The sequence below is a fragment of the Helianthus annuus genome, chromosome 17 (genome assembly GCF_002127325.2).
Source record: "Helianthus annuus cultivar XRQ/B chromosome 17, HanXRQr2.0-SUNRISE, whole genome shotgun sequence".
In the NCBI taxonomy this organism is placed as follows: Eukaryota; Viridiplantae; Streptophyta; class Magnoliopsida; order Asterales; family Asteraceae; genus Helianthus; species Helianthus annuus.
In genome coordinates, this window is record NC_035449.2 from 127,450,114 (window position 1) to 127,463,027 (window position 12,914).

General features: G+C 39.2%; 1 protein-coding gene across 1 annotated transcript; it reads left to right on the forward strand.

Annotated features, from left to right (window-relative positions):
* The first annotated feature begins 10,962 nt into the window (after positions 1–10,962).
* LOC110925032 (acidic leucine-rich nuclear phosphoprotein 32 family member A-like) lies at positions 10,963–11,940 on the forward strand. The gene is made up of 2 exons (XM_022169005.1): positions 10,963–11,020; positions 11,564–11,940. Exons 1-2 carry the CDS (start codon positions 10,963–10,965, stop codon positions 11,938–11,940), a joined length of 435 nt encoding a protein of 144 aa, XP_022024697.1.
* The last annotated feature ends 974 nt before the right edge of the window (positions 11,941–12,914 follow it).

Below are 12,914 nucleotides of genomic sequence, written 5' to 3' on the forward strand. Positions count from 1 at the left end.
GCGTATCTACCATGTTTTCATCACATTACACTCGTTCCGTTATCTAAACACTAACCAAAACCAAATCGTTTGATAGATAGTATATTAAATATACTTTAGTTGTTCAAAATAATAGTTTTCAGTAGTATATTACAAGTATACCTTGGATTTATAAATAACACATTAAACCATGTTTTAGTCTTGTAACTAACATATCAGTATATGCTTTGGATGTGATAAATAACATATTAAACTATGTTTTAGTTATGTAAGTAACATATCACAATATGCTTTGGATGATTACAAAATATATGTTGGTTCTGTACAATACCACACATGAGAGTATATCAAACTATACTTTTTGGGAGTATATCAAAATATACCTTAAAGGTGCGATTTAAGAATTCATTCAGACCTGGTGCATCAAACTACACCTTTGAGACTATAGGGATACCACAAAGGAAATCCCTATTTGGATGGAGAAACGAATTGGTTTCAGACATTCCATGACAACAGGAATGGGGTGTCTAGTCCTATAGCGCTATATCATACTACCAATCGGTCTGGTGAACAAAATAAGTACTATTCCAACAATTACTTTTGTAATTTTTGAGAAATCAGTGTTTAAACCATAGATAGTCATTTAGTTTGTCAAAAGATAACTACTATCATGTATAATCAATTATACTTTGAAATCATGAAAATAACAGATAGGTACACATGCTTCACCCCAAAACAGTTCAGAAAACAGTAAAAGAGGGGAACTATGTACTCACCTGAGATTGCTTTGGAGTTCTTGTATAATAACCAGATAATGCTAAAGATCACGGGATATCAAACGGCACCTAATAGGTAGCTATGTTAATATACCGGACCAAATCGGAAGGATCGGATAGTACGCGGGTTCGTAAACCAAACGAGTATGGAGACTCGTGTAGTATGGTTTAACAAAGCCTACATACTAAAATGAAACTTAACCTAAGTGCTTACGATCCATCACGACCCGTTTAGGTAGCTTATGCTACCTTACGCGTCGTTTGCGTAGAACGCGTTCGAAACGCCTAACATTGCGACCACACGGTATAACCTTGGAAGGTTATAGCTATGGTCACCTAATGTGTTTGGTCGGGTCCTAATGACCGACCAAATGGGTCGGGTTCGAAAGTATAAGCGATGGTTTAAATCGCTTACCTTACGACCCTATATAAGCACTAAACTAAAAGTGACGAGCTAAGCATGTTAGAACATGCTTAACTAAGTTTAGAAACAGGTTTGGCATCAAAACAAACGGCTTTGATGCCCACGAGTAGTTTGGTTACAAAATATGCAAGAATGCACATTTTGGCCGAAACTACGACTCGTCACTGAGCCTAGATAACGTGGTGATCAGTAGGTATGGTCACTATGGACCATAACCATCGTGATCACGCTCACGTTATGAAGTTCCATGAACTTCGCATCGACCATAGGCTGGTCAATGCAGAAAGTCAACAAAACGTTGACTTTCGGACTCGAAAAGCGAATAAAAGAGCGAAAGAAGACTTACGGAGGGTCCCCGAGTGCTAATCAAGATCCAATAGCTCAGGTATGAAGCAAAAGCATCAACTTAGAGCATTTAGATCTGATTTGTGGGTTTTTACACAAAAAAGGGGGGGGGGGTATTTATAGGAAAAGTGGAACCGTTAGGATCGTTTTATCGAATATCGTGCTTTGATCTCGTGCGTACATGTGTCTAGTGGATAAGTTCAGAGAACTTGGCCTTTGGCCCTTCATTGGGTGAAGAGGCATTGCCCTTTGATCGAACGAAAGGCCAGATTCTGCATTTATTGCAAAATCTTTCTGTCAGACATGTTCACGCGCCCCGCGTAAGGATTTGGCAAATCCTTACGCGCCCCGCCTAAGGTTCCCAGACCAGAATTTTCAATTTTGGTCCCTGCACTTCAGAAACACGTATTTTGGCCCATTTTTGGCACGTTTAAGCCCCGTTAACCTCATTTCAAGGCTCTAAGATGAAGTTAAAGTGTAGGGGACTTGAAATATGCTCAAAAATATTCCGGATGTCGGTTCGTTTGGCCGTACGATCGCGATGTTCGCTTAATTACGACGGAATGCGCATAAGCGTGAAAGACGATCCAAATGACGCGACGAATGGATTTTTCTCATGCCAAACACTAAGGCATAATATAAGGATGCTTACATAAATTTTTGGATGTCCGGATGTATTCAGAACGTGAGTTATGCGCGAAAGTGCAAACTTATGCACTTTTTGACACTTTTAGTCCCTGAATGATCCAAAAGTTTGTTTTAGCATACCAAACCCCTCAAAGCCTATTTCTAAGCTATGTAAAGGATATATATGGTATGTTTAACTTATGGACATGTTCCGGAATGTTCGTTACAGTTCAAATTGGCATACTTTCGCAGTTTGTCAAATTTAGTCCCTGTAAGCGAATTAACTTGTTTTTGCCATACCAAAGCCTTCAAAACTTATTTCTAAGTTATGTAAAGGATATATATGGTATGTTTAACTTATGGACATGTTCCGGAATGTTCGTTACAGTTCAAATTGGCATACTTTCGCAGTTTGTCAAATTTAGTCCCTGTAAGCGAATTAACTTGTTTTTGCCATACCAAAGCCTTCAAAACTTATTTCTAAGTTATGTAAAGGATATATATGGGATGTTTAACTTATGGACATGTTCCGGAATGTTCGTTACAGTTCAAATTGGCATACTTTCGCAGTTTGTCAAATTTAGTCCCTGTAAGCGAATTAACTTGTTTTTGCCATACCAAAGCCTTCAAAACTTATTTCTAAGTTATGTAAAGGTTATTTAAGGTATGTTAAGTGTATGATGGTCTCCCGGGGTATTTGTCGCATTAAACTGAGTATGTTTATGCACCAGTTTGCGTATAATTCTCCAGAAAGCGTTGTAGAGTATGAAATTGAACAAGAATTGATATGTGCAAAGCATACACATATTTATACAAATCCCAAGTATGAAATACAATATTTCCTTGGTTTGGCATTTGTTTGATGGTTGAAGTGACACAGGTGTCACAGTCTCCCCTACTTTAGGAAATTTCGTCCCGAAATTTAATTCAAGAGGAAATTCGTGAGGACAGCTGTGAAGGTTTCGCCTTATAATAGATCCATTGAACCCTTAGGTAAAACTCTGGGCCATGTTAGGATTCTTAGCGAATTTGTTAACCCTCAGAGTGAGTTCCTTGAAATAGTAAAACATGAAATTTTGAACTACTGATTGACGAACGTTTCTTATGAAGGCTTATCATAGGAAAACTTGGTGTGTGATTGAGATCAGAATTGGGGGAGTGTGAGAATAAATGACATTGGTCGAGGTCCGAGACTTCTCCCGTATCATTATTCTTGTCACTAGGTCTTAACACATGATGAAACTTCCTGTGGTTCCTGTGCACTGAATTCCATAATTATGTAGGCCTCCATAATTACGTAATTCCTTGCACAGTCCGCACAGTCCATTTCATAATCCGTAGGAAAATTACTTGAATAAATACGAAGCGATTTGACTAGACCACCAAAGGATCCTTTTAATTCGATCAACGAACGATCTTTTAACTAGATCAACACATGATCTTCTTAACTAGACCGTCGTACGATCTCTTTAAATAGACCGCTTAAGGGATCATTTTTATATCATCACATGATATTTCTAATCAGATTTTCAAAATCAATCTGTTTAAGCAGACCTTTCAAGAGGTCCAATTATAGAATAATACTTTATAACCCGAGGGACTTAACTACACTGTTGAAATCCATTAAGGGTTTAAGATAGTATCTTTGGATATCCCATTATGAATCTCTCGTATGAAGATATGAAAGATTCTATGAGGATTTGGATGGATCACATACAACCACAAAACATGTAGGAAAATACATAAGCACAAATTTAGTTAACTAGATTCTTTATTTTGTTATCCTTAGGTATGGATATTAAGGCACACTAGGAATCCAACCTATGGATTTCATTTGGCACTTTAACGATTTATGAAGATCTATCTATAAAGATAGAGGGATTCTCAATAAGTGTTTGACTTTGTTTCTTAAAAGAAACGAGAGTTTAAGGTTCTTGGGGAGATCACAAGTGATCATAATACGACAGAACCATACGAGTAGTTTGTTTTTGGGTTGACATCATAAAGTTGCATCAAGCATTCACACAAACGCATAAATTTTGCAGAAATAAAAACAACAAATCTTTATTTATGTAACAACGGATTTGTCTTGAAGTGTCAAAAGATAGCAACTAAGGAAATACAAAACACTAATTGTTCACTGCTGCATCATTGTTCATGTTTGCCTCATTGATGTTGAACACTCGTCCACGCGCTGGAGGTATGTTAACAAGCCTTGGGCAATTGTTCCTGTAGTGGGTAAGGTCACCACAGTTATAACATGACCCTGGAGGGAACCGTGCTTGAATAGCAGCAGGGTTTGCAGCAGCTTGATTTGCATAACGACAAACATTGATCAAGTGTCCCAACCGCCCACAGTGGGTACATTTGTGACACTGCTCTTGCTCTAGATGATGACGGTTGCATTTGTTGCACAACGGTGCAGTACCAACATAGTTTTGTCTTTTACGAGGTTGTGTTGGCTGGTTTGGTGCAACTTGTTTGTCTTGAGCAGTTACAGCGTAGCTTTGAGAGGCTTTGCGCTTTTTCTTCTTGGGCACCTCAGCACTTTCTTCCTTTGTTTCCACATGAGCAGTCTTGTCAGATGGTCTTAAGTCGCCCTTCCGAAACAGCTTGTGCTTCCTGATTTGGGATTCAGTCAGAGTGGCAGCCAATTCAATGGCTTGTCTGACAGTAGTAGGGTTGCTGCCAGTAACGATGTCCTGAACTACGTCAGGAAGCCCATCAATGTATTTCTCAATTGCCTTATCCAGAGGCGTAACCATAGTAGGGCATAACAAGCTCAATTCCTCATAGCGATCAGTATAGGCTCGATGTTCCCCACTGTCTTGCTTTAAATCATCAAATTCCCTTTCTAGAGCCCTAAGCTCATGACGAGGACAGAACTCCTTCATCATAAGAGCCCTAAGCTCGGCCCAAGTCTGTGCTAATGCAACCTCTGCACCGCGGTCTCTCATAACCCCGTTCCACCACGTAAGAGCCCTCTTCTGAAACACACTCGAAGAAAACTCGACCTTGCGATTTTCAGGACACTGAACGTGACGGAAAGTATTCTCAATGCTCTCGAACCATTGAAGAAGACCAGTTGCTCCCTCAGAACCATTGAACTTGAGCGGTTTAGCTGAGTTAAAAATCTTGAAATTGCATGGAACATTGTTGTTGTTGATGGCTTGAGTTATTTGAGCATAAAGAATTGGGAAGGCAGCAGCCATTTGTTGCGCGATGATTTCCGCCAGTTCGGCATTCGCCATCTGATTGTCGCGTCGAGGAGGCATTCTAAAAGAGGAAAATATGAGAGGAAACGAGTGAGAGAATTAGACGAAAAGAATGAGATGAAACAAATCTGATGAAAGCAAGGATAGTGGCCGTCTGTCTGTTACTACAAAGCAACAAACGACCTGGTGATTAATCAAAGCAAATAGGTCATAAATAATGTATCGCGAAGACATGCTCGCCTATAAGTGGACACTCACCCCAAGAGTTCCCAGGTAAGAGTGACTGGTCCGATTATGTGGATTTGTACGAACACTCTAGCCTTAGACAGAAAACTCAGGGTACAGGCACCCACCCTTCCAGTTTGCATGTGTTCACAATATTTAGACCAACTTTGACGAGAGTTTTGAAAATTCAAAGGGGTTCAAAACCTTATAACAGAGGGTTCAAAACCTAGTAATCAATCATCCTAGAACAGATGATTAGTTTTCAAAGCGGTTTTGAAATTTATGTTCTTGTTGCGGTCGTCGCCTAAGGATAGGTGACGGTGTTGTTTTATGACTAAACGCAAGTAAACTCGCGTTAGGGTCCTAGGAAGGTTATAGACTAGGTCAAAGCATTACTAATAACCTAATTCCCTATAACCATGAGCTCTGATACCAACTTTTCTGTCACACCCCGACCACGTAGAACATACAAAACGTGGCGGAAACGTCGGGGAGTGTTGTAACAGAATCATTGTTTCATAACACATGGAAATTTAAATATTGTTTTATTGATTAAATGAACTCGTTGTTCTATTACAATCACATAAGTACAACTATGATCTTCCAAGTTTTAAAGTTGCTAAGGCACGAGTCCATCCTAAATGTAGCATGTATCAACAATCATCTCAAGACAGCACCTGAAACATGTGTAAAAATAGGTACGTCAGCATAAAAATGCCTGTGAGATACATAGGTTTTGTGAAAACGGAGTTCATGACTTATGTTTGAGAAAATGTTTAGTCATGAACTTTGTAAATTTGCTTTGTCTTGTAAATCATTTGAAAAACGATAGGATCAGATGATATGTATAAATAAGAGAATAATGTATGGTTAACTGAATAACCATGTAAAATGAGTTTGTATAAGTTAAGTTGTTTGGAAAACAATGTTTTAATAAAACGTTTATGGTATATATAAAATATGCCTTGGTTTTAAGAAAGTTGAATAAGTAATATATTAAAATATATTTCAGTTCCAATATTGTTAACCCAAGTGTACTAAATAACGCCACGGTATGTAATGCAATGAAAACACTTATATATAAGAAGTACCAGCGGCGTATCTACCATGTTTTCATCACATTACACTCGTTCCGTTATCTAAACACTAACCAAAACCAAATCGTTTGATAGATAGTATATTAAATATACTTTAGTTGTTCAAAATAATAGTTTTCAGTAGTATATTACAAGTATACCTTGGATTTATAAATAACACATTAAACCATGTTTTAGTCTTGTAACTAACATATCAGTATATGCTTTGGATGTGATAAATAACATATTAAACTATGTTTTAGTTATGTAAGTAACATATCACAATATGCTTTGGATGATTACAAAATATATGTTGGTTCTGTACAATACCACACATGAGAGTATATCAAACTATACTTTTTGGGAGTATATCAAAATATACCTTAAAGGTGCGATTTAAGAATTCATTCAGACCTGGTGCATCAAACTACACCTTTGAGACTATAGGGATACCACAAAGGAAATCCCTATTTGGATGGAGAAACGAATTGGTTTCAGACATTCCATGACATCAGGAATGGGGTGTCTAGTCCTATAGCGCTATATCATACTACCAATCGGTCTGGTGAACAAAATAAGTACTATTCCAACAATTACTTTTGTAATTTTTGAGAAATCAGTGTTTAAACCATAGATAGTCATTTAGTTTGTCAAAAGATAACTACTATCATGTATAATCAATTATACTTTGAAATCATGAAAATAACAGATAGGTACACATGCTTCACCCCAAAACAGTTCAGAAAACAGTAAAAGAGGGGAACTATGTACTCACCTGAGATTGCTTTGGAGTTCTTGTATAATAACCAGATAATGCTAAAGATCACGGGATATCAAACGGCACCTAATAGGTAGCTATGTTAATATACCGGACCAAATCGGAAGGATCGGATAGTACGCGGGTTCGTAAACCAAACGAGTATGGAGACTCGTGTAGTATGGTTTAACAAAGCCTACATACTAAAATGAAACTTAACCTAAGTGCTTACGATCCATCACGACCCGTTTAGGTAGCTTATGCTACCTTACGCGTCGTTTGCGTAGAACGCGTTCGAAACGCCTAACATTGCGACCACACGGTATAACCTTGGAAGGTTATAGCTATGGTCACCTAATGTGTTTGGTCGGGTCCTAATGACCGACCAAATGGGTCGGGTTCGAAAGTATAAGCGATGGTTTAAATCGCTTACCTTACGACCCTATATAAGCACTAAACTAAAAGTGACGAGCTAAGCATGTTAGAACATGCTTAACTAAGTTTAGAAACAGGTTTGGCATCAAAACAAACGGCTTTGATGCCCACGAGTAGTTTGGTTACAAAATATGCAAGAATGCACATTTTGGCCGAAACTACGACTCGTCACTGAGCCTAGATAACGTGGTGATCAGTAGGTATGGTCACTATGGACCATAACCATCGTGATCACGCTCACGTTATGAAGTTCCATGAACTTCGCATCGACCATAGGCTGGTCAATGCAGAAAGTCAACAAAACGTTGACTTTCGGACTCGAAAAGCGAATAAAAGAGCGAAAGAAGACTTACGGAGGGTCCCCGAGTGCTAATCAAGATCCAATAGCTCAGGTATGAAGCAAAAGCATCAACTTAGAGCATTTAGATCTGATTTGTGGGTTTTTACACAAAAAAGGGGGGGGGGTATTTATAGGAAAAGTGGAACCGTTAGGATCGTTTTATCGAATATCGTGCTTTGATCTCGTGCGTACATGTGTCTAGTGGATAAGTTCAGAGAACTTGGCCTTTGGCCCTTCATTGGGTGAAGAGGCATTGCCCTTTGATCGAACGAAAGGCCAGATTCTGCATTTATTGCAAAATCTTTCTGTCAGACATGTTCACGCGCCCCGCGTAAGGATTTGGCAAATCCTTACGCGCCCCGCCTAAGGTTCCCAGACCAGAATTTTCAATTTTGGTCCCTGCACTTCAGAAACACGTATTTTGGCCCATTTTTGGCACGTTTAAGCCCCGTTAACCTCATTTCAAGGCTCTAAGATGAAGTTAAAGTGTAGGGGACTTGAAATATGCTCAAAAATATTCCGGATGTCGGTTCGTTTGGCCGTACGATCGCGATGTTCGCTTAATTACGACGGAATGCGCATAAGCGTGAAAGACGATCCAAATGACGCGACGAATGGATTTTTCTCATGCCAAACACTAAGGCATAATATAAGGATGCTTACATAAATTTTTGGATGTCCGGATGTATTCAGAACGTGAGTTATGCGCGAAAGTGCAAACTTATGCACTTTTTGACACTTTTAGTCCCTGAATGATCCAAAAGTTTGTTTTAGCATACCAAACCCCTCAAAGCCTATTTCTAAGCTATGTAAAGGATATATATGGTATGTTTAACTTATGGACATGTTCCGGAATGTTCGTTACAGTTCAAATTGGCATACTTTCGCAGTTTGTCAAATTTAGTCCCTGTAAGCGAATTAACTTGTTTTTGCCATACCAAAGCCTTCAAAACTTATTTCTAAGTTATGTAAAGGATATATATGGTATGTTTAACTTATGGACATGTTCCGGAATGTTCGTTACAGTTCAAATTGGCATACTTTCGCAGTTTGTCAAATTTAGTCCCTGTAAGCGAATTAACTTGTTTTTGCCATACCAAAGCCTTCAAAACTTATTTCTAAGTTATGTAAAGGATATATATGGTATGTTTAACTTATGGACATGTTCCGGAATGTTCGTTACAGTTCAAATTGGCATACTTTCGCAGTTTGTCAAATTTAGTCCCTGTAAGCGAATTAACTTGTTTTTGCCATACCAAAGCCTTCAAAACTTATTTCTAAGTTATGTAAAGGTTATTTAAGGTATGTTAAGTGTATGATGGTCTCCCGGGGTATTTGTCGCATTAAACTGAGTATGTTTATGCACCAGTTTGCGTATAATTCTCCAGAAAGCGTTGTAGAGTATGAAATTGAACAAGAATTGATATGTGCAAAGCATACACATATTTATACAAATCCCAAGTATGAAATACAATATTTCCTTGGTTTGGCATTTGTTTGATGGTTGAAGTGACACAGGTGTCACACCAGCGTTGTCTGATACACTTGTTGCATGCTCGCAGGTCGTTAGGTATCTTGGATTTGGGGAACTTGCTGTCTGGAGTAGCTGGAGTGGTCATGGGTCGACTGGGAGGATTTATGCGATTGATTTCATGAAACTATACTTTGGTTTTTTTGAAACAGTTTAACTTGATTTACTATTTGCTTCCGCTGAACATATTGGTTTTCATTTAAACATATTGATGGTATTTTATTAATAATTGAGAACTTTATTTAGAAACTTGTATGGGTTCAATATGATTAGTGGCTCATTGCTGGTACGTTACACGCCTAACAGGGACACTCCCTAGGTGGTATTTTGGGGGTGTGACAGTTTGGTATCAGAGCCATTGGTTATAGTGAACTTGGTTTTAAAACGTTTTCATAAAACCAGACTATAACCGAACAGTACCGAAATCCACCATGACACTCAGCTCCAGACTGCAAGGTTCGTTTCTCATTTACGATTGCATAGTATATCTAGTGTACACTTATGTATGACATTGCACGTGAATGCACACTTGGCACAACAGCATGAGCCCTTATATTACCAACCCCTGTTATTTGAACTGTTAGTGTGACACTACCCTTCGACTATTGTGATTCTAGATCATATAAAACTTTTCGCATGCTATTTGAATGTGGGGAACCTTTTAGCGCAAGTTAAGAGGCACTGAGATAAGCATGCAAATCGCCTTATTATTATTGGTGAACACATAATAATAACGCGAGGTGCATGCAAGTCCTAGTGAGGCTTAACGAGCGTGGGAAGGGTTCTGCCCTATTGTGTGTAAACTTGGTAGTTTGTAGATTTCAATGTGATACTCGACTTTTACCTCATTTCGACCCTTAAGATAGTTCCCTTTTCTTATTTAGAACCATGAGTGGACGTGGAGGAGGCCGAGGTGGTGGACGTGGTCACATTGCTATGACCCAGGCCGAATTAACCGACCTGATCAACACTCGTGTAGCTGAAGCTCTAGCGGCTTACCAGGCTGGTACGATAAGTGCCAATACTATCTCTTTTTGCGTCATAAACTCGAATCTTACCTGTGCGTTGTACGTTCTTTCGTTTTAGGTCAACCTGCGAATCAAAACCATCCACCTACTCCACCTGTTTGTACGTACAAGATGTTCATGGATTGTAAGCCACAGACCTTCAGTGGGACTGAAAGGGCTGTAGGGCTCCTGAGATGGTTTGAGAAGGCAGAATCGGTATTTGCAATGTGTAACTGTCCAGCTGGTGACAGAGTGAAGTATGCTACAGGCACACTCAAGGATGGTGCCCTTACATGGTGGAATGCCCAGGTTCAGATGTTGGGTATTGAGATGGCGAATGCCACTACTTGGGATGATTTCAAGGAGTTGATGCGAGAGGAGTATTGTCCTCGTGATGAGATTCAGAAACTGGAAAACGAGTTCTACAATCTGAAAATGGAGGGATCTGAGATTGAAGCATACACTAGGAGGTCTAATGATTTAGCAACTTTGTGCCCTAACATGTCTCGACCTCCACCCCGGCGAATTGAGTTGTATCTCAAGGGCTTAGCACCAGCTGTTAAGGGGTACGTTACTGCTGCAAACCTAGACAATCTGCCCCGTATCGTCCGTTTGGCACATAAGATTACTGACCAAGAGGTCGAACGTGGCAACTTGCCGCCACGCGTTTCTGCTACTACCCCGACTGCTACAGCTACCACACCTGCTAGTGATCACAAGCGAAAATGGAACGATACTGACAAAGCAACCAGTGCCAGCCAATCTCAGAAAAGGGCAGACCACAACATTGATGATGATGAAGAGGTCGAGGAAGATGATGATGAAGAGGATGATGATGATGATAAGGAAGAGGATGCAGATGATGTATTTTCTGCGAGTAGTCATAGTGATGATGATGATGACGATGGTCAAGGTGGTACAGGTGTTAAAGTCACTGAAGCATCAAATGAAGAGAATGTTGATGATTATCTTCATGATGATGTGAATGAAGAGCCTGAAGATGCCACAGGTGAGGGGGAGAACGTTGATAAAAGTGAAAGATTGATTTTGCGTCTAGAGCCTGAAGTTGAGGAAGGGGAAATCAGGCATACTTACACCATGAATGATATTATCGAGATGACGCGTATTGATGATCCTATCTTCAAGTTTGACTTTGAAGAAGAATTGAACGATTTCGATGTCAATCATCATCCCGAGTATTAGTATAAGTATGTTGAGGAAGCTGATAACTATGATCGAGTTGAGGTTGAAGACTGCGGCGATGAAGAGAATGTGAATGTAGATACGTCAAACTTTCCAACGCTGGTTGAATTTTTCAATCAAGAGAACATTGATGAATTAAGAAGGAAAGTTGAAGAATGTCTGAAAGATAAAAACTTTGATGGAACAATGAAAGATGCACAGAAGGAAGAAAGGGAGAAATGGTTTAGAAAGAGTACTGAAAGAAAATTCAAACGTCCACTAAAGTTTTATAAAAGAGACAGGGATGTTTCACTTGGTGACATTATTAGTTGGGGATTCTTGCCACAGGTGAACGCTTATGCAATCAGGAGAGAATATGGTGTGCAGTACTTTGAACACATACATGATATCATGTCTTTACCTTGGTGGGACGTTGAAGAGCTTTCTAACGTTAGAACATTGGATTATCCCGTCAGAAAGCATGATATGCCTACCTGGGGGTTAATAAATTTTGAAGCTTTCAGAGATTTTAAGCACTGGAAGCCACATCAACCGAAGAAAGTGAAGAGGGTTGATCCAGTGACTGGCGTTGAAGAGACTATTTTACAGATAAAGAAACCCAGAGTGTTGAAGAATATTCCTGTGCCGAAAATGGAGCATGATTTTCATAAGGGATTCTTATATTGGGTATACAACTATCTGTCCACTGAGGCTGTAATTACTTACAGAGTAGAGAATGAAGTAAGACACATCTTTTTGTATGATCCTTTGTGGTTGGTTAACTACTTAGCAAAAGATATAGAATGTCTGTTTGTTAACAAGATTGGATTCAAAGCTGAAGATAGAGAGCAGGCGATGCAGTTTCAGAAGGTTGTGTCTATTTGTTTCCAGAAAGGAATAAATGCTGAAAGTAAATGGTCGTCAAAGTGGAGAAACATTGAGAAGAAAGTGGCTAGGAAAGCTGAGAAAGAAAGGAAAGCTCGTGAAGAAAGAGA

What these genes read in the sequence shown, in the direction of transcription:
- LOC110925032 (XM_022169005.1), top strand. Translation starts at nt 10,963, where the DNA reads ATGTGTAACTGTCCAGCTGGTGACAGAGTGAAGTATGCTACAGGCACA. An exon ending in TACAGGCACACTCAAGGATG is followed by an intron (nt 11,021 to 11,563) that starts GTGCCCTTACAT and finishes ATGATGATGAAG; the next exon opens with AGGATGATGATGATGATAAG.